Below are 23,491 nucleotides of genomic sequence, written 5' to 3'. Positions count from 1 at the left end.
GCGGGGACGGGAGAGAGGTGGCGGGGACGGGAGAGAGGTGGTGGGGACCGAAGAGAGGTGGCGGGGACGGGAGAGAGGTGGCGGGGACGGGAGAGAGGTGGCGGGGACAGAAGAGAGGTGGTGGGATGGGAGAGAGGTGGCGGGGACAGAAGAGAGATGGGGGGACGGGAGAGAGGTGGCGGGACGGGAGAGAGGTGGCGGGGACAGAAGAGAGGTGGTGGGATGGGAGAGAGAGTGGCGGGGACAGAAGAGAGGTGGTGGGACGGGAGAGAGGTGGCGGGGACAGAAGAGAGGTGGTGGGGACCGGGAGAGAGGTGGGGGGACGGGAGAGAGGTGGCGGGGGACGGGGAGAGAGGTGGGGGGACAGAGAGAGGTGGTGGGATGGGAGAGAGGTGGGGGGACAGAAGAGAGAGGTGGGGGGACGGGAGAGAGGTGGTGGGGACAGAGAGAGGTGGCGGGACAGAAGAGAGGTGGCGGGGACAGGAGAGAGGTGGTGGGGACAGAAGAGAGGTGGCGGGGACGGAGAGGTGGGGGAGACGGGAGAGAGGTGGCGGAGACGGGAGAGAGGTGGTGGGGGGACGGGAGAGAGGTGGTGGGGATGGGAGAGAGGTGGTGGGGACAGAGAGAGGTGGTGGGACGGGAGAGAGGTGGGGAGACGGGAGAGAGGTGGTGGGGACGGGAGAGAGGTGGCGGGGACAGGAGGAGAGGTGGTGGGGACGGGAGAGGGTGGGGGGATGGAGAGGGTGGTGGGACAGGGAGAGAGGTGGTGGGGACGGGAGAGAGGTGGTGGGGACAGGAGAGAGGTGGGGGGACAGGGAGAGAGGTGGTGGGACGGGAGAGAGGTGGCGGGGTGACGGGAGAGAGGTGGCGGGGACGGGAGAGAGATGGTGGGACGGGAGAGAGGTGGGGGGACGGGAGAGAGGTGGGGGATGGGAGAGAGGTGGGGGATGGGAGAGAGGTGGGGGACGGGAGAGAGGTGGTGGGGACGGGAGAGAGGTGGGGAAGGAGAGAGGTGGTGGGGATGAGAGAGGTGGTGGGGACGGGAGAGAGGTGGTGGGGACGGGAGAGAGGTGGTGGGGACGGGAGAGAGGTGGTGGGGGGGAGACGGGAGAGAGGTGGTGGGGACGGGAGAGGTGGCGGGGACGGGGAGAGAGGTGGCGGGACGGGAGAGAGGTGGTGGGGACGGGAGAGAGGTGGTGGGGACGGGAGAGAGGTGGTGGGTCGGGAGAGAGGTGGTGGGACGGGAGAGAGGTGGCGGGGACGGGAGAGAGGTGGCGGGACGGGAGAGAGGTGGTGGGACGGGAGAGAGGTGGCGGGACAGAAGAGAGGTGGTGGGACAGAAGAGAGGTGGTGGGGACAAGAGGAGAGGAGGTGGGGACGGGAGAGAGGTGGGGGGACAGGAGAGAGGTGGTGGGGACGGGAGAGAGGTGGTGGGGACAGGAGAGAGGTGGTGGGGACGGGAGAGAGGTGGTGGGGACAGGAGAGAGGTGGCGGGACGGAAGAGAGGTGGTGGGACGGGAGAGAGGTGGTGGAAGAGAGGTTGCGGGATGGGAGAGAGGTGGCGGGAGAAAGAGGTGGTGGGATGGGAGAGAGGTGGCGGGACGGGAGAGAGGTGGTGGGATGGGAGAGAGGTGGTGGGATGGGGAAAGAGGTGGTGGGGACGGTAGAGAGGTGGTGGGACGGGAGAGAGGTGGTGGGACGGGAGAGAGGTGGTGGGACGGGAGAGAGGTGGTGGGACGGGAGAGAGGTGGTGGGGATGGAAGGAGGGTGTTTAAATCATTATGTTAATACACTCTATAATACTCAGGTAATAATGCTCACCTCTACCCTCGTGGCGTTAGACTGCATGGTTGGTCATGGATCTATTGTCTGTAGTGTTAGATTGGATGGTTGGTCATGGATCTATTGACTGTATTGTTAGATTGGATGGTTGGTCATGGATCTATTGTCTGTAGTGTTAGATTGGATGGTTGGTCATGGATCTATTGACTGTATTGTTAGATTGGGTGGTTGGTCATGGATCTATTGTCTGTATTGTTAGATTGAATGGTTGGTCATGGATGTACTGACAGTAGTGTTAGATTGAATGGTTGGTGATGGATGTATTGACAGTAGTGTTAGATTGGATGGTTGGTCATGGATCTATTGTCTGTAGTGTTAGACTGGATGGTTGGTCATGGATCTATTGACTGTAGTGTTAGATTGGATGGTTGGTCATGGATCTATCGTCTGTAGTGTTAGACTGGATGGTTGGTCATGGATCTATTGTCTGTAGTGTTAGACTGGATGGTTGGTCATGGATCTATTGATCTGTAGTGTTAGATTGGATGGTTGGTCATGGATCTATTGACTGTAGTGTTAGACTGGATGGTTGGTCATGGATCTATTGAGTAGTGTTAGATTGGATGGTTGGTCATGGATGTACTGAGAGTAGTGTTAGAACTGAGAGTATTGACACACTCCCACAGTGTACAGACTGGCTAGAGAGCTGAGTGTACTGGGAACAGAGGCTGGTACACAGGAGATCAAACTCACTGTTTGATTGCATCCCAAATGGCACCCGATTCCCTTTATAGTGCACTACTTCTGACCATGGGACCTGGTACAAAGTAGTGCACTCCTACTTCTGACCATGGGACCTGGTACAAAGTAGTGCACTACTTCTGACCATGGGACCTGGTACAAAGTAGTGCACTACTTCTGACCATGGGACCTGGTACAAAGTAGTGCACTACTTCTGACCATGGGACCTGGTACAAAGTAGTGCACTACTTCTGACCATGGGACCTGGTACAAAGTAGTGCACTACTTCTGACCATGGGACCTGGTACAAAGTAGTGCACTACTTCTGACCATGGGACCTGGTACAAAGTAGTGCACTACTTCTGACCATGGGACCTGGTACAAAGTAGTGCACTACTTCTGACCATGGGACCTGGTACAAAGTAGTGCACTATAAAGGGAACAGGGTGCCATTTGGGAGACAAACCCCTGAAGTACAAACGTCTCTTATTTCAACAGAGACGCGGCGATGTAATACTAATCTTCTAATTTCATTTTCTATATGTACTTTCCTATTCCCTGTCACGGCAAGGTCACCCTAATCACCCCTCTATCTCTTTCTAGGAACCGATAAGGGATTGTTGGTAAAAAGCCTGTGTTGCAATCAGGGTTTGGTTAGATTAATATTTACTATTAACTTAACAAGTGAGGGCAGTGCATTTCTATTCAGGTCACACTGATAGTGGTATCCATGCCAAGGTCTCTGTGAGAGAGGGGCCAGAGAGGATTGGAGGACTGGGCACATTCTCACCAGTGTTCACATGAGGGCACATAACAACTCCTAAGGACACATAACAACTCATGAGGACTCATAACAACTCCTAAGGACACATGACAACTCATGAGGACTCATAACAACTCATAAGGACACATAACAACTCATAAGGACACATAACAACTCATAAGGACACATGACAACTCATGAGGACTCATAACAACTCATAAGGACACATAACAACTCATAAGGACACATGACAACTCATAAGGACACATAACAACTCCTAAGGACACATGACAACTCATGAGGACACATGACAACTCATAAGGACACATAACAACTCATAAGGGCACATAACAACTAATAAGGGCACATAACAACTCATAAGGGCACATAACAACTCATAAGGGCACATAACAACTAATAAGGGCACATAACAACTCATGAGGGCACATAACAATTCCTAAGGACCCATAACAACTCATGAGGGCACATAACAACTCATGAGGACACATAACAACTCATGAGGACACATAACAACTCATAAGGACACATAACAACTCATAAGGGCACATAACAACTCATGAGGGCACATAACAACTCATAAGGACACATAACAACTCATGAGGGCACATAACAACTCATGAGGGCACATAACAACTCATAAGGACACATAACAACTCATGAGGGCACATAACAACTCACGAGGACACATAACAACTTATAATGGACACATAACAACTCATAAGGCACATAACAACTCATGAGGCACATAACAACTCATGAGGGCACATAACAACTTATAACGGACACATAACAACTCATGGGGAAAATGGTTCCATTTGGGACACAGGCCATAACAACTCATAAGGGCACATAACAACTCATGAGGAGACATATAGGATACAACTCATAGGATAACAACTCATGGGGCACATAACAACTCATAAGGACATAACAACTCATAAGGATAACAACTCATGGCAGGGCACATAACAACTCATGAGGAGGCATAACAACTCATGAGGAGGCATAACAACTCATGAGGGCAAAACATACATGGGGCATAAGGACTCATGAGGAGGCATAGGATACATGAGGAGGCATAAGGATACATGAGGCGGCATAAGGATACATGAGGAGGCAAAAGGATACATGAGGAGGCATAAGGATACATGAGGCGGCATAAGGATACATGAGGAGGCATAAGAAGTCATAAGGATACACGAGGAAGCATAAGAAGGATCATGAGGAAGCATAAGAAGTCATAAGGATACATGAGGAGGCATAAGAAGTCATAAGGATACACGAGGAGGCATAAGAAGTCATAAGGATACACGAGGAGGCATAAGAAGTCATAAGGATACATGAGGAGGCATAAGAAGTCATAAGGATACATGAGGAGGCATACGAAGTCCTAAGGATACATGAGGAGACATAAGAAGTCATAAGGATACATGAGGAGGCATACGAAGTCCTAAGGATACATGAGGAGGCATAAGAAGTCATAAGGATACATGAGGAGGCATACGAAGTCATAAGGATACATGAGGAGGCATAAGAAGTCATAAGGATACATGAGGATACATGAGGAGACATAAGAAGTCATAAGGATACATGAGGAGGCATACGAAGTCCTAAGGATACATGAGGAGGCATAAGAAGTCATAAGGATACATGAGGAGGCATAAGAAGTCATTAGGATACATGAGGAGTCATAAGAAGTCATAAGGATAACTAATAACAACCAGACATTCACACATTGGACTCGTTTCTCCCTGAGGAGTCATAAGGATAACTAATAACAACCAGACATTGACGCATTGGACTCTTTTCTCCCTGAGGAGTCATAAGGATAACTAATAACAACCAGACATTGGACTCGTTTCTCCCTGCGTAGTCATAAGGATACATGAGGAGTCATAAGGATAACTAATAACAACCAGACATTGGACTCGTTTCTCCCTGAGGAGGCATAAGGATACATGAGGAGTCATAAGGATAACTAATAACAACCAGACATTGGACTCGTTTCTCCCTGCGTAGTCATAAGGATACACGAGGAGTCATAAGGATAACTAATAACAACCAGACATTGGACTCTTTCCTCCCTGAGGAGGCATAAGGATAACTAATAACAACCAGACATTGGACTCTTTTCTCCCCGAGGAGTCATAAGGATACATGAGGAGTCATAAGGATAACTAATAACAACCAGACATTGACGCATTGGACTCTTTTCTCCCTGAGGAGTCATAAGGATAACTAATAACAACCAGACATTGGACTCTTTTCTCCCTGAGGAGTCATAAGGATAACTAATAACAACCAGACATTGGACTCTTTTCTCCCTGAGGAGTCATAAGGATAACTAATAACAACCAGACATTGGACTCTTTTCTCCCTGAGGAGTCATAAGGATAACTAATAACAACCAGACATTGGACTCTTTTCTCCCTGAGGAGTCATAAGGATAACTAATAACAACCAGACATTGGACTCTTTCCTCCCTGAGGAGGCATAAGGATAACTAATAACAACCAGACATTGGACTCTTTTCTCCCTGCGTAGTTTCACCTGAAAACGGACGTTTCACTTCCCTTTATTTCTCCCCTCACTTTTGAACCACTTCTGCTTTAATTCTCTCACTATTTGGGGTAATTCCTGCCATCTGGTTTGCTTCATATAAGACATTTGAAATGATTTATACTTTTAAAAAAATAAAAAAAACTTTCGATACTTAAGAATATTTAAAACCAAATACTCTAAAACGTTTAGTCAAATTGTATTTTACCCTTTTTGTTACTTTCACTTCTACTTGAGTCTTGTTCTATGAAGGTATCTTTACCTTTAGTCAAGTATGACAATCAGGTACTTTTCCCACCACTGAGTAGTCCACTGTGGTGGGATGGTTCAGTGCATAAGACTCCTAATCACGGTACAGTTGTGACACAGCCTGGAATCAAACCAGGGTCTGTAGTGACGCCTCTAGCACTGACATGCAGTGCCTTTAGACCACTGCGCCACTCTGGAGCCACTCAGTAGTAGTGCTAACTACTTAGCTAGCTAGTGTTAGTGTGCAGTGGAGCATGAAGAGTTTATCTTTAAAAAACACCTCCAGGCAGTAGTAGTGCTAACTACTTAGCTAGCTAGTGTTAGTGTGCAGTGGAGCATGAAGCATTTCTCTTTAAAAAACACCTCCAGGCAGTCGTAGTGCTAACTACTTAGCTAGCTAGTGTTAGTGTGCAGTGGAGCATGAAACCCATTGTTGAGGAAGGTTCCTGTTACAGTCCTGTGTTATTGTACTGATCGGAGGTTAGAGAACGAGGTCACATGGGTTTAAACCACAGTCAGGGACACGTGAGGCAACAGGTCAGAAAGCTGGGTCAGCGTCTGAAATGGCACCTTATTCCCATAAGGGCTTTGGTCAAAAGTAGTGCACTAAATAGGGAATATGGTGCCATAGGGCTCTGGTCAAAAGTAGTGCACTAAATAGGGAATAGGGTGCCATAGGGCTCTGGTCAAAAGTAGTGCACTATGTAGGGAATAGGGTGCCATTGGGGACACATCCTGGGTCTGTGAGCTTGGTGGAATAAAACCTCATGGTAAAGACTGGGACTTCCTGTCTGGGTAACCCTTTAGGACAAATGGTCACGAGAATGGAGGAATTGAGCAGTATGGGCACTTCCTGTCTGGGAAAGCCTTTAGGAGAAATGGCCATGAGAATTCAGCAATGGAGCAGTATGGGGACTTCCTGTCTGGGTAACCCCCTGCTCCATTCCTCCATATGAATGGTTTTTAAATGAGATGCTCGTGTCCACATACTTTTGTCCATGTAGTGATATTTCTCCCTCGGGAGATCTACTAATCCCTGTTTAGTAAATATTGTTTTACATAGAGTTTTACAGCCTCTGGGCCATCCTAGGTTCTCCTGCTACTTTGAAAGGAGAAACAGACCTCCTGGAACAGTGGTACTAGGGTGGTGCTAGTGTGGTACTGGGGTGAGGTGGTACTAGGGTGGTACTAGGGTGGTACTGGGGTGAGGTGGTACTAGGGTGGTGCTAGGGTGGTACTGGGGTGAGGTGGTACTAGGGTGGTACTAGGGTGGTACTAAGCTGGTACTAGGGTGGTACTAAGCTGGTACTAGGGTGGTCCTAGGGTGGTACTAAGCTGGTACTAGGGTGGTACTAAGCTGGTACTAGGGCGGTACTGGTGTGGGTTGGTACTAGGGTGGTCCTAGGTCGGTACTAAGGTGGTACTAGGGTGGTACTAGGGCGGTACTAAGGTGGTACTAGGGTGGTCCTAGTGTGGTACTAAGGTGGTACTAGGGTGGTACTAAGCTGGTACAAGGGTGGTACTGGTGATATTCTCCCACGCAGAAACATTTTACAGTATTCAAACATTTCCCAAAAGTGAAAAAACAACAAACAAGAGACAGAAACGTGGGACGGGTATAAATGATTGTTATTATAATTGTTTAAGATATGATGAACACATCCCACTGCATGGGCTATATGAACCACACACTACCTCTCACAAGGTAAGACAAAACTCTGCACATCACCTCATCCAGTCAGTGGTAGGTATTGGTGCTGCACATGACTTCATCCACTCAGTGGTGCTGCACATGACCTCATCCAGTCAGTGGTAGGTATTAGTGCTGCACATCACCTCATCCACTCAGTGGTGCTGCACATGACCTCATCCAGTCAGTGGTAGGTATTAGTGCTGCACATCACCTCATCCACTCACTGGTAGGTATTGGTGCTGCACAACACCTCATCCACTCACTGGTAGGTATTGGTGCTGCACAACACCTCATCCACTCAGTAGTAGGTATTGGTGCTGCACATCACCTCATCCACTCAGTGGTAGGTAGGTACTGGTGCTGCACATCACCTCATCCACTCAGTGGTAGGTAGGTATTGGTGCTGCACATCACCTCATCCACTCAGTGGTAGGTATTGGTGCTGCACAACACCTCATCCACTCAGTGGTAGGTTTTGGTGCTGCACAACACCTCATCCACTCAGTGGTAGGTTTTGGTGCTGCACATGACCTCATCCACTCAGTGGCAGGTATTAGTGCTGCACATCACCTCATCCACTCACTGGTAGGTATTAGTGCTGCACATCACCTCATCCACTCAGTGGTAGGTTTTGGTGCTGCACATGACCTCATCCACTCAGTGGTAGGTATTGGTGCTGCACATCACCTCATCCACTCAGTGGTAGGTATTGGTGCTGCACAACACCTCATCCACTCAGTGGTAGGTTTTGGTGCTGCACATCACCTCATCCACTCAGTGGTAGGTTTTGGTGCTGCACAACACCTCATCCACTCAGTGGTAGGTTTTGGTGCTGCACATGACCTCATCCACTCAGTGGTAGGTATTGGTGCTGCACAACACCTCATCCACTCAGTGGTAGGTTTTGGTGCTGCACAACACCTCATCCACTCAGTGGTAGGTTTTGGTGCTGCACATGACCTCATCCACTCAGTGGCAGGTATTAGTGCTGCACATCACCTCATCCACTCACTGGTAGGTATTAGTGCTGCACATCACCTCATCCACTCAGTGGTAGGTTTTGGTGCTGCACATGACCTCATCCACTCAGTGGTAGGTATTGGTGCTGCACATCACCTCATCCACTCAGTGGTAGGTATTGGTGCTGCACAACACCTCATCCACTCAGTGGTAGGTTTTGGTGCTGCACATGACCTCATCCACTCAGTGGTAGGTTTTGGTGCTGCACAACACCTCATCCACTCAGTGGTAGGTTTTGGTGCTGCACATGACCTCATCCACTCAGTGGTAGGTATTGGTGCTGCACAACACCTCATCCACTCAGTGGTAGGTATTGGTGCTGCACAACACCTCATCCACTCAGTGGTAGGTATTGGTGCTGCATATCACCTCATCCACTCAGTGGTAGGTATTGGTGCTGCACATGACCTCATCCACTCACTGGTACAGTAGGTTAAGCATTGTTTCTTGCCTTTTTAAATATCACAACAGTGCTTTCTTTGAATAAAGGTTTGGATGGTCCAATTTTCAAAGGTCTCTATCGTTGTTATTGCAATGTAGGGCAAACTAAGACACTAACAAAATTAACATTTGGCTTCATTGACATGTACCCCATATAGACATTGTACTGAAACACAGCTGATTGATTGAAACAATAGGTGGTCGTCTATACCAGCGGTTCCCAAACTGTGGGGCGGGGCGCCCCGGCGCCCCCGCAGTGGCAGCATGTGGTCCTCCCCTCTCCATTTAAAAATATATATATATACGTATATATAGAGATTTTTTAAAGGAACTCAGTCCAGCTTTAAACTTACTCCTCCTGAAAGTGATAATGGTAGAATGTACAAGGTGACATTTCTAAATGGGCTATGACATCATCAGCTCCTCTTGTCATGTTAGTCATTGTTCACATTAGAGAGATGTTTATAACTAGTCAGGAATGTCCAGATCAATCAGCCCGTGGCTGTCTTTTTTACTTACTTTTTTTTTTTAGCTCATAAATATTGTTGTAGTTTTTGAGTCACTCAAATATCACATGAATACACATTAGACGTGATCAAATTTGTAAATAATTGCAAGAAAATTAGCATTAAAACGACAACATTTTCCTGTGACAAAATGTGTAGAATTGCAGGAAATACGCTTTAAATCTGCTAAATTCTCTCTACCAACAAGCGGGGTGTTAACAGTTTGTGTCATGAACAGTGCTTGTGCCCATAGGGGGGACGTTTGGGAACCCCTGATCTATAACCAACAACAGAACACAAGGACAATTTATTATTATTGCAAATCAAAGACGTGAAAGTCGATGCCAAACCATTGTCGACAACCACAAAACCCCCGGATAGGACAACTGAGGTATTTCAGATTAGACTCACACACACACACACACACACACACACACACACACACACACACACACACACACACCCTGCCATCTTGCTATAGACAGATCTATAAATTCAAGCCCCGGCTCTGCATATACATACAATCTGACCATTATGTAGAGATGAAGACACTGTACCAGTTAGGTGAGTTAGTTGATATGCCATCACTTACTGTTCCCACTGTTTATACCATAGGACTCTGGATGGATGGGTTCTAACCGTTACTGTTCCCACTGTTTATTCCATAGGACTCTGGATGGATGGGTTCTAACCGTTACTGTTTATTCCATAGGACTCTGGATGGATGGGTTCTAACCGTTACTGTTTATTCCATAGGACTCTGGATGGATGGGTTCTAACCGTTACTGTTTATTCCATAGGACTCTGGATGGATGGGTTCTAACCGTTACTGTTTATACCATAGGACTCTGGATGGATGGGTTCTAACCGTTACTGTTTATTCCATAGGACTCTGGATGGATGGGTTCTAACCGTTACTGTTCCCACTGTTTATACCATAGGACTCTGGATGGATGGGTTCTAACCGTTACTGTTTATTCCATAGGACTCTGGATGGATGGGTTCTAACCGTTACTGTTTATTCCATAGGACTCTGGATGGATGGGTTCTAACCGTTACTGTTCCCACTGTTTATTCCATAGGACTCTGGATGGATGGGTTCTAACCGTTACTGTTTATTCCATAGGACTCTGGATGGATGGGTTCTAACCGTTACTGTTTATTCCATAGGACTCTGGATGGATGGGTTCTAACCGTTACTGTTCATAACTGTTTATACCATAGGACTCTGGATGGATGGGTTCTAACCGTTACTGTTCATTCCATAGGACTCTGGATGGATGGGTTCTAACCGTTACTGTTTATTCCATAGGACTCTGGATGGATGGGTTCTAACCGTTACTGTTTATTCCATAGGACTCTGGATGGATGGGTTCTAACCGTTACTGTTTATTCCATAGGACTCTGGATGGATGGGTTCTAACCGTTACTGTTTATTCCATAGGACTCTGGATGGATGGGTTCTAACCGTTACTGTTTATTCCATAGGACTCTGGATGGATGGGTTCTAACCGTTCTGTTTATTCCATAGGACTCTGGATGGATGGGTTCTAACCGTTACTGTTCCCACTGTTTATTCCATAGGACTCTGGATGGATGGGTTCTAACCGTTACTGTTCCCACTGTTTATTCCATAGGACTCTGGATGGATGGGTTCTAACCGTTACTGTTCATAACTGTTTATACCATAGGACTCTGGATGGATGGGTTCTAACCGTTACTGTTTATTCCATAGGACTCTGGATGGATGGGTTCTAACCGTTACTGTTTATTCCATAGGACTCTGGATGGATGGGTTCTAACCGTTACTGTTCATAACTGTTTATACCATAGGACTCTGGATGGATGGGTTCTAACCGTTACTGTTTATTCCATAGGACTCTGGATGGATGGGTTCTAACCGTTACTGTTTATTCCATAGGACTCTGGATGGATGGGTTCTAACCGTTACTGTTTATTCCATAGGACTCTGGATGGATGGGTTCTAACCGTTACTGTTTATTCCATAGGACTCTGGATGGATGGGTTCTAACCGTTACTGTTCCCACTGTTTATTCCATAGGACTCTGGATGGATGGGTTCTAACCGTTACTGTTTATTCCATAGGACTCTGGATGGATGGGTTCTGTTTGGGTGACATTAAGTCTCCCAGAGTAGGAGTGCTGTTCTCGGATCAACTTTGTTAAGACTATAATGAATGGACTGGCGGGGGGGGACCTGATCCTAGATGAGTACTCCTCCTCTGGGACACATGATGTATACAGGCAACCTGAATCTCAACAGTATGTCTTTTAACCCTTAAACTATAGGACAACATAATGCCATTGTAGGGACAGACAGATACCCACTGTGGAAGTACAACATAGTATTAATGAATATATGTTGTGCTTTTACATATGAATAAAAAACAATTAGTTATCACCGTCATCACATGCTGTGACTTCCGATGACTCGTGATGAACCAGGAACTAGGAAATATCCCCTCTTCACATTTAAAACGTCTGGTTAACTACGTGTTACAGTTTTGTCGGCAATACGCAGCCCAGTGGAGCAACCAGGATAAGGTGTAACATATGCCCGTAGAGTCTCGTAAATGTGGTGATGCTTGAAGGATGTTGTGTATATATATATATATATATATATATATATATATATCGACGATCTATCAACCCGTTTTGAAACCAACCAGCCCTTCAATGTCAGATTGATTGAGACAATCATGACAATACGACAGGTCATTTTCCCTTGATATGATGTCGGTCCAATAACTCCCTCGACCAACCGACGCTTTGCGTTCGGCCCCTCCCCCCCCCACCACCACCACCTAATGTCCATGCCCTTAAAGTAACTTACCAAAGTGACAAACGGTGTCCATAAGAAAAAAAGCGCAAAATATTGCTTCATGGCATTTTGTGAAAATCATATAAAAATATTTTCTCTATAACACTTGTATCGCCTTGGCTTGTAAATTCCCCATCATCACATTCTCTATACACAAAAACACACAAACTGATTTTTTTTTTTTTTTTTTTACACAATATACTAATCTTATTTTGTTCCTCATTTTTGCTATGTACTGTACATTGGTATCTAATGTGCAAATTAATAATTTAAGTTGTGTAAAACTCTCAAATGAATACAAAATCATATTTTTACATTTTAAATGGTGAGAGTCCATGAACCAGGTACATAAAAAGGATCCCGAACTGCATTATATTCAGGAGTGTTTGGAAGAGCGTTCTCTCTATATATATTTAACATCTTTGGCCAGGAGATTTCATGTTCTTTTGACGTTGTAATGAACGATAAGACATTCAAATGTGAAAACCTAATGGTAGCAACACCAGAGAGCACCTGTAAAATAACAACCAAGATAATCAACTGCTGATGAAAACACATTCGGTTTATCTAAGACGTGTAGAATGTAGAGGAAAACATTAAACAAAACATTTTTTTTGAGGCAGACCAATCAAACTAGCACTGAAACAGTATCCCTGCCCTCGCTGTGATAAGGAGTACGATTCATTAAAACCAATTTGATTTTGTTGTTGTTTCATTTAAACCGGGTAATCAATGTGAGGGCACACGGCAAATTTAACTTACAAAGTGCAATTTCACCACACGAAACGGCTATTTTCCTTAGTGTGGGTTTGTTTGCAGTTGACTGAATATCCGGCCTGTTGTCGTCTATTGTCTTTCAGCTGCAGCAGAGGATTTGAACTCTCTACTGAAGCCAACATGAGTGCATAGACAACAGAAAGGGTTCACAGTGAGTTGCCATTAGGACAATTATTGATTAAAAAATTAAAAAACGTTGAAGTTTTTAGTTAGATGTTAGATTTAAGTTTCCGTTTTGAACCACTGCACAACACAAATGCAATTGCTATTTTTATGCGTACTGTATTTGCCTGAAATTATATCTTAGTTTGCCATTCAAGTTGTGGGCAAAAAACACAAGAGATTTCTCCATAAAACTAACCAAAAATTGAAGTTGAACCAATTATTATTTTTTTTTTTAACGAACAAAGTTATAAATTCCTGCTGGCCAAAGATGTTAAGTGGACAGAGATCTACCCTGCTTGTCATCAAGTAGTTGTGTCCTTTACAGTAGCCTAGTGTACTGTACACTAAGACAGGAGAAGTGACAGGAATCAAATGTTTTAAACAGAGCAGGCGATCAACTGGCTCTGAGCATGTCTGTCTGTCTGTCTGTCTGGATGTACCAACGTCCACAGACAGTCTATTGAGTAGAACCTGTTCTATCGCCTTCTCTATGGACACAGTTCTGTCTGTCTGTCTGTTGTGTTACGTTGTCAGCAGCTGGGGTTTGCAGTACCTGTCGTGCGATAGATAGCACACCAGGCTCTAGAGTAGCAGCACCTCTGGCTGGCGCGTTACCAGGGGCTACCCAGGCCTACTGAGGGCCTTGGCCTCCCTCTCCTTGTGTTTCAGATCCTCCTTGAAGCAGTAGGAACAGTAGTTATCTGTCTCCGGCCGCCCGTAGAAGGAGCACTTCTCCCTCTTGCATCTCCTCTGCTGCAGGCAGTACACCAGGCAACCCCCACCGGCGCTACCAATCTGACTTTTGACCTTGTCGGACCCCGAACCCGTCCTGGTGACCCTACTGCTCCCCCAGGTCTGAGGCACGTCGGCGTCGGCGAACTCCAGACAGTCCTGTATGTGGCTAGCGTTGAAGCCGTTGGTATAGGTATGGGACTTGTGCTCCCCAGGCATGTTGTAGGGCTCCGTGGTGCCTGGGACCCCCGGGTGGGTGTGGTTGACCCCGGTGCCCAAACGGACCCCAGACAGGCGGGCTGGAGAGTAGCTCTGGGAGGACAGAGAGCGGTTCTGCTGGGGGTAAGTGGCACAGGTCTTCAGGGTGCCCACCAGAGGAGGCTTGTAGCTGGGCTGGGGGTCGTCCGGCTGGAAGCTGGGTGCCTGGAGGGCCTGGAGGTTGACGTCTCTCAGGTGGATGATACTGGACCTCTGGATGGGAGGGGTATGGCTGTAGTGGGCTGACACTGGGACTGTAGTTGGGACGGGCCTGGGGACAGGGGGGACGGACCCCGGTCTCCTGGTAGCACCGTTGCTGGGGGAGGAGTTGGGGGAGGGGCTGTGGCGGCCCTGCATCTTCAGGGCAATCTGTGGGGGTGTGTGAGGGGTATGGCTTTGGTGGTGTCTGGCTGGGGAAGAGATGAAGTCCTGGGGAAGGGGAGTAGGAGGAGGAGGGCAGGAGGGAGGAGGAGGAGGGGTGCGGGTGTCTCGCTCCCTCTCTCTCTCCCTTTCTCTCTCTCTCTCCCTCTCTCTCTCCCTCTCTCTCTCCCTTTCTCTCTCTCTCTCCCTCTCTCTCTCCCTCTCTCTCTCCCTCTCCTTTTCTCTCTCTCTTTCCTTCTCCCTCTCTCTCTCCCGGTGAGGGGCGCTCTCCTGCTCTGGTTTCTTCAGGGCGTTGGAGGGCCCGTTGGTCGTAGTAGTCGTGGTTGTAGAGTTTGCTGCAGGTTTCTTCTCTCCTTCCTTCCTCCTGGTCTCCTGCTCGGCAGAGAAGCGCTCCTGAGCGGAGGTCAGGTAGAAGGAGATCATCTCCTCGTGGAACTGGTGGCGATGGGAGGTGAGGAGAAGGCCAGCGAAGATGAACTTCCTCTCGCCCTGCATGGCGGCTCTCAGTATGTTGAGGCTCAGCTTGACGTCTGTGCTGTACTTCCAGTGCTCCGACAGGGCCTTATCCCCCACCAGCCTGGCCAGGAGACCCCCCCTGTCCCTGTCCCGTTCCCCAGGAGGAGAGGGCACGCCTGGGGGACGCTCGGTGGGAGACGGGCTGGTGGTCTTGTCCGAGGAGAACGACGTACTCCCAGACTGGCCTTCCTTCTCTCCTCCTCCTCCATCCTTCCGGGCTTTTCCTTCCTTTTTCTCCTTCTTCTTCTCTACGTTATTCTCTGTCCCTCCTCCGTTGCCGCCGCCCCCACCTCCTCCGTTGCCGCCCCCACTCCTCCGTTGTTCCGGCCATTGCCTCCAGAGTTGGAGCGGTTGATCTTTCCGTGGACCAGCCCTCCCAGACCTCCCATGTTCTTCTTCAGCTTGATACCCAGGGTTTTACTGAAGCTGCCTAGCTTGTTGGCCACAGAGTCCGTCCTGGTCTTGTCCTTGTCTTTACGCTGTTGCTGCCTCTCCGTCTTCTCCTTGGGATCCTTGTCCTTGTCCTTCGCGGAGACCTTGCCGTTGTTGACGTTGGAGTTGCTGCAGACGGAGTCGCGATCGGAGTCCATGGAGTCGGCTAGAGACTGGACGTCGTCGCCCCCGTGGGACGCCGTGGGAGACTCCGGCTGGGCCAGGGGAGCCTGGAGAGAGAGAGAGGGAGGGAGGGGTGAGAAGGGATGGAGAGGAAGCACCATCAGTAAATTATGTTAATCTGTCTAATCTACTCCATTTCAAGACCATGATATCAAAACGTAGTTTGCTTTATTCCTTGTACATAGACAGTTAGGTGCTGGGAGCTGGCAGTACAACACGGATGCAGAACAACCTATCAAATCTATTTACAACAATTATTTGCTGGCATTAGCCAATCAATGTGGAAGAGAAAGAGGAGAGGTACCCTGGTCTCAGATGGTATCCTGATCCATGTTACGTTCATGTAGTTATGCAGCAGGTTCAGTTTGGCTTCCAGAGACAGGATTAAACTGAGGGAGAAAGGTTACGAACATTAGATAGCAACAGTAAATCTGGATTATAAATGCTACGCTTTTGAAGAAATATAAACTCAGCAAAAAAAAAAGAAACATCCCCTTTTCAGGATTCTGTCTTTCAAAGATAATTAGTAAAAATACAAATAACTTCACAGATCTTCATAGTAAAGGGTTTAAACACTGTTTCCCATCATTGTTCAATGAACCATAAACAATTAATGGACCTGTGGAAAGGTCGTTAAGACACTAACGACTTACAGACGGTAGGCAATTAAGATCACAGTTCTGAAAACTTAGGACACCAAAGAGGCCTTTCTACTGACTCTGAAAAACACCAAAAGAAAGATGCCCAGGGTTCCTGCTCATCTGCGTGAATGTGCCTTAGGTATGCTGCAAGGAGGCATGAGGACTGCAGATGTGGCCAGGGCAATAAATTGCAATGCCCGTACTGTGAGATGCCTAAGACAGCGCTACAGGGAGACAGGCCGGACAGCTGATCGTCCTTGCAGTGGCAGACCACGTGTAACAACACCTGCACAGGATCAGTACATCCGAACATCACACCTGCGGGACAGGTACAGGATGGCAACAACTGCCCGAGTTACACCAGGAATGCACAATCCCTTCATCAGTGCTCAGACTGTCCGCAATAGGCTGAGAGAGGCTGGACTGAGGGCTTGTAGGCCTGATGTAAGGCAGGTCCTCACCAGACATCACCGGCAACAACGTCACCTATGGTCACAAACCCACCGTCGCTGGACCAGACAGGACTGGCAAAAAGTGCTCTTCACTGACGAGTCGCGGTTTGTCTCACCAGGGGTGATGGTCGGATTCGCGTTTATCGTTGAAGGAATGAGCGTTACACCGAGGCCTGTACTCTGGAGCGGGATCGATTTGGAGGTGGAGGGGCCGTCATGGTCTGGAGCGGTGTGTCACAGTATCATCGGACTGAGGTTGTTGTCATTGCAGGCAATCTCAATGCTGTGCGTTACAGGGAAGACATCCTCCTCCCTCATGTGGTACCCTTCCTGCAGGCTCATCCTGACATGACCCTCCAGCATGACAATGCCACCAGCCATACTGCTCATTCTGTGTGTTACAGGGAAGACATCCTCCTCCCTCATGTGGTACCCTTCCTGTAGCCTCATCCTGACATGACCATCCAACATGACAATGCCACCAGCCTTACTGCTCGTTCTGTGCGTGATTTCCTGCAAGACCGGAATGTGATTGTTCTGCTATGGCCAGTGAAGAGCCTGGATCTCAATCCCATTGAGCACATCTGGGACCTGTTGGATCGGAGGGTGAGGGCTAGGGCCATTCCCCCCAGAAATGTCCGGAGAACTTGCAGGTGCCTTGGTGGAAGAGTGGGGTAACATCTCACAGCAAGAACGGTCCAATCTGGTGCAGTCCATGGTCTCGATGTCTGTGGAACTTGTTTAGTCTCAGTTGTTGAATCTTGTTATGTTCATATAAATATTTACACATGTTAAGTTTGCTGAAAATAAATGCAGTTGACAATGAGAGAATGTTTCTTTTTATTTAGCAATGAATTAAGATTGAACACTACAGCTTGTAGTGATACGTGTTAACGTTTTATAGATAATAAACTATGGATAGTTCATCTCTAATAAAAATAAGGCTCTTTGTGATTAGTGCTGGGAACAATGTTTAGTTGAGAACACGAATCCCAACATTCATTCTTGTATTCAAGAAGAATTATATTTTTCAATGTTCCCTGCAGCACAGTTAGCTGACTTGATTGACCAGAGCTCTATAACGTTCTGATTGTCTGATTGACCAGGGTCATATAACTTCCTGTTTTGTCTGATTGACCAGGGCCATATAACTTCCTGTTTTGTCTGATTGACCAGGGCCATATAACTTCCTGTTTTGTCTGATTGACCAGGGCCATATAACTTCCTGTTTTGTCTGATTGACCAGGGCCCTATAACTTCCTGTTTTGTCTGATTGACCAGGGCCCTATAACTTCCTGTTTTTTCTGATTGACCAGGGCCCTATAACTTCCTGTTTTGTCGGATTGACCAGGGCCCTATAACTTCCTGTTTTGTCTGATTGACCAGGGCCCTATAACTTCTTGTTTTGTCTGATTGACCAGGGCCCTATAACTTCCTGTTTTGTCTGATTGACCAGGGCCCTATAACTTCCTGTTTTGTCTGATTGACCAGGGCCATAAAACGTCATGAGTCTGTAACTTCACAATCACCTTCAGAGGGTCTAACTTCACAATCACCTTCAGAGTCTGTAACTTCACAAACACCTTCAGTCTGTAACTTCACAAACACCTCCAGAGTCTGTAACTTCACAATCACCTTCAGAGTCTGTAACTTCACAAACACCTTCAGAGTCTGTAACTTCACAATCACCTTCAGTCTGTAACTTCACAATCACCTTCAGAGGGTCTAACTTCACAATCACCTTCAGAGGGTCTAACTTCACAATCACCTTCAGAGGGTCTAACTTCACAATCACCTTCAGAGGGTCTAACTTCACAATCACCTTCAGAGGGTCTAACTTCACAATCACCTTCAGAGTCTGTAACTTCACAAACACCTTCAGAGTCTGTAACTTCACAATCACCTTCAGTCTGTAACTTCACAAACACCTTCAGAGGGTCTAACTTCACAATCACCTTCAGAGTCTGTAACTTCACAATCACCTTCAGAGTCTGTAACTTCACAATCACCTTCAGAGGGTCTAACTTCACAATCACCTTCAGAGTCTGTAACTTCACAATCACCTTCAGAGTCTGTAACTTCACAATCACCTTCAGAGTCTGTAACTTCACAATCACCTTCAGAGTCTGTAACTTCACAATCACCTTCAGAGTCTGTAACTTCACAATCACCTTCAGAGTCTGTAACTTCACAATCACCTTCAGAGTCTGTAACTTCACAAACACCTTCAGTCTGTAACTTCACAATCACCTTCAGAGTCAGACCTTCAGAGTCTGTAACTTCACAATCACCTTCAGAGTCTGTAACTTCACAATCACCTTCAGAGGGTCTAACTTCACAATCACCTTCAGAGTCTGTAACTTCAGTCTGTAACAAATCACCTTCAGAGTCTGTAACTTCACAATCACCTTCAGAGGGTCTAACTTCACAATCACCTTCAGAGGGTCTAACTTCACAATCACCTTCAGAGGCTCTAACTTCACAATCACCTTCAGAGTCTGTAACTTCACAATCACCTTCAGAGTCTGTAACTTCACAATCACCTTCAGTCTGTAACTTCACAATCACCTTCAGAGGGTCTAACTTCACAATCACCTTCAGAGGGTCTAACTTCACAATCACCGTCAGAGGGTCTAACTTCACAATCACCTTCAGAGGGTCTAACTTCACAATCACCTTCAGAGTCTGTAACTTCACAAACACCTTCAGAGTCTGTAACTTCACAAACACCTTCAGAGTCTGTAACTTCACAATCACCTTCAGAGTCTGTAACTTCACAATCACCTTCAGAGTCTGTAACTTCACAATCACCTTCAGAGTCTGTAACTTCACAATCACCTTCAGAGTCTGTAACTTCACAAACACCTTCAGTCTGTAACTTCACAATCACCTTCAGAGTCTGTAACTTCACAATCACCTTCAGTCTGTAACTTCACAATCACCTTCAGAGGGTCTAACTTCACAAACACCTTCAGAGGGTCTAACTTCACAATCACCTTCAGAGTCTGTAACTTCACAATCACCTTCAGAGTCTGTAACTTCACAAACACCTTCAGAGTCTGTAACTTCACAATCACCTTCAGAGGGTCTAACTTCACAATCACCTTCAGAGTCTGTAACTTCACAATCACCTTCAGAGTCTGTAACTTCACAATCACCTTCAGAGTCTGTAACTTCACAATCACCTTCAGAGGGTCTAACTTCACAATCACCTTCAGAGTCTGTAACTTCACAATCACCTTCAGAGTCTGTAACTTCACAATCACCTTCAGTCTGTAACTTCACAATCACCTTCAGAGTCTGTAACTTCACAATCACCTTCAGAGTCTGTAACTTCACAATCACCTTCAGAGTCTGTAACTTCACAATCACCTTCAGAGTCTGTAACTTCACAAACACCTTCAGAGTCTGTAACTTCACAAACACCTTCAGAGTCTGTAACTTCACAATCACCTTCAGAGTCTGTAACTTCACAAACACCTTCAGAGTCTGTAACTTCACAATCACCTTCAGAGTCTGTAACTTCACAATCACCTTCAGAGTCTGTAACTTCACAAACACCTTCAGAGTCTGTAACTTCACAATCACCTTCAGAGTCTGTAACTTCACAATCACCTTCAGAGTCTGTAACTTCACAAACACCTTCAGAGTCTGTAACTTCACAATCACCTTCAGAGTCTGTAACCTTCAATCTTAGACTTTGTGTGACTTCACATATGTACACAATTAATGGGAGTTTTCTTCTCAAAGGAACCCAAATGATTCAATGTAAGTCTCACAAATTAGTGGTTTTTAAACTCACCAAATCACACAAGTCTCAGAAATGATCTCATCAACCTAGTATCCTGTCTCTTTCTCTCATTCTAACAGACAGACACTGCTACATGACATACATACATACAGACAGACAGACAGACAGACAGACAGACAGACAGACAGACAGACAGACAGACAGACAGACAGACAGACAGACAGACAGTGCTCCATGACAGACAGAGAGACAGACAGACAGACAGCCAGACAGTGCTTCATGACAGACAGACAGTGGTCCATGACAGACAGACATACATACATACAGACAGACAGACAGACAGACAGACAGACAGACAGACAGACAGACAGACAGACAGACAGACAGACAGACAGACAGTGCTCCATGACAGACAGAGAGACAGACAGACAGACAGCCAGACAGTGCTTCATGACAGACAGACAGTGCTCCATGACAGACAGACAGTGCTCCATGACAGACAGACAGTGCTTCATGACAGACAGTCAGTGCTCCAAGACAGGCAGACAGTGCTCCAAGACAGACAGACAGTGCTCCAAGACAGACAGACAGACAGACAGACAGACAGACAGACAGAGACAGACAGACAGGCAGACAGACAGACAGACAGACAGTGCTCCATGACAGACAAACAGACAGACAGACAGGCAGACAGACAGACAGGCAGACAGACAGACAGTGCTCCATGACAGACAGACAGACAGACAGACAGACAGACAGACAGACAGACAGACAGACAGACAGGCAGACAGACAGACAGACAGGCAGACAGACAGACAGACAGTGCTCCATGACAGACAGACAGACAGACAGACAGGCAGACAGACAGACAGACAGACAGACAGACAGTGCTCCATGACAGACAGACAGTGCTCCAAGACAGACAGACAGTGCTCCATGACAGACAGTCAGTGCTCCATGACAGACAGACAGTGCTCCATGACAGACAGACAGTGCTCCATGACAGACAGACAGTGCTCCATGACAGACAGACAGTGCTCCAAGACAGACAGTGCTTCATGACAGACAGACAGTGCTCCATGACAGACAGTCAGTGCTCCATGACAGACAGTCAGTGCTCCATGTGATTATGCCATTCAGATAAGAGTTGAGATCCTCTGTGTAAAGCAGCGTTATAGAAGATAATGATGTACGACGCCTAGAGATAATGACTCTATGATTAGAGGGGGGGATCTCCTCTCCTCCTTTCTGTGATTAGAGGGGGATCTCCTCTCCTCCTTTCTGTGATTAGAGGGGGATCTCCTCCCCTCCTTTCTGTGATTAGAGGGGGATCTCCTCCTCCTTTCTGTGATTAGAGGGGATCTCCTCTCCTCCTTTCTGTGATTAGAGGGGATCTCCTCCTCCTTTCTATGATTAGGGGATCTCCTCCCTCCTTTATATGATTAGAGGGGATCTCCTCTCCTCCTTTCTGTGATTAGAGGGGGATCTCCTCCTCCTTTCTATGATTAGAGAGGGATCTCCTCCCCTCCTTTATATGATTAGAGGGGGATCTCCTCTCCTCCTTTCTGTGATTAGAGGGGATCTCCTCCTCCTTTCTATGATTAGAGAGGGATCTCCTCTCCTCCTTTCTGTGATTAGAGGGGGATCTCCTCCTCCTTTCTGTGATTAGAGGGGGATCTCCTCTCCTCCTTTCTATGATTAGAGGGGAATCTCCTCTCCTCCTTTCTGTCTCTGGTTTTTCCTCTTCTCACTTCTCCTCTGTATTTACTGTCCTCCCACAGAGAGGAAGCAGGGCTTTAACTGTCCTCTCCACCCCTACTACCCCCTCCACCCCTACTACCCCCTCCACCCCTACTCCACCCCCTCCACCCCTACTACCCCCTCCACCCCCTCCATCTCTACAACCCCTCCACCCCTACTACCCCTCCACCCCCTCTACTACCCCCACCCCTCCACCCCTACTACCCCCTCCACCCCTACTACCCCCCACCTCCACCCTCCCCTACCCCCTCCACCCCCCCTCTACTACCCCCTCCACCCCTACTACCCCCACCCACACCCCCTCTACTACCCCCCCCACCCCTACTACCCCCTCCACACCTCTACCCCCCTCCACTCCTACTACCCCCTCCACCCCTACTACCCCTCCACCCCTACTACCCCCTCCACCTCTACTACCGCCTCCACCCCTATGACCCCCTCCACCCCTCTACTACCCCCTCCACCCCTACTACCCCCTCCACCCCTACTACTTCCTCCACCCCTACTACCCCCTCCACCCCTACTACTTCCTCCACCCCTACTACCCCCTCCACCTCTACTACCCCCTCCACCTCTACTACCCCCTCCACCCCTCTACTACCCCCTCCACCCCTACTACCCCCTCCACCCCTCTACTACCCCCTCCACCCCTACTACCCCCTCCACCCCTACTACCCCCTCCACCCCTCTACTACCCCCTCCACCCCTCTACTACCCCCTCCACACCTCTACTACCCCCTCCACCCCTCCTACCCCCTCCACCCCTACTACCCCCTCCACCCCTACTACCCCTCCACACCTTTACTACCCCCTCCACCCCTCCTAC

At 47.6% G+C, this 23,491-nt stretch overlaps 1 protein-coding gene across 1 annotated transcript in view; it reads right to left on the bottom strand.

The window, feature by feature from the left end:
* Window positions 1–7,727: 7,727 nt before the first annotated feature.
* Window positions 7,728–23,491, bottom strand: part of LOC112263931 (OTU domain-containing protein 7A-like) — a 76,142-nt gene continuing 60,378 nt past the window's right edge. Inside the window, 3 exon segments of the mRNA XM_042318126.1 lie at window positions 7,728–15,703; window positions 15,757–16,107; window positions 16,365–16,449. Of these exon segments, the coding sequence (XP_042174060.1) occupies window positions 14,180–15,703; window positions 15,757–16,107; window positions 16,365–16,449 (1,960 nt within the window). The 3' untranslated portion in view covers window positions 7,728–14,179.

Source organism: Oncorhynchus tshawytscha, unplaced genomic scaffold (genome assembly GCF_018296145.1).
Source record: "Oncorhynchus tshawytscha isolate Ot180627B unplaced genomic scaffold, Otsh_v2.0 Un_contig_3335_pilon_pilon, whole genome shotgun sequence".
Classification (NCBI taxonomy): domain Eukaryota; kingdom Metazoa; phylum Chordata; class Actinopteri; order Salmoniformes; family Salmonidae; genus Oncorhynchus; species Oncorhynchus tshawytscha.
Note: the sequence above shows the minus strand (reverse complement) of the source record. Positions and strands in the feature narration are given on the sequence as shown.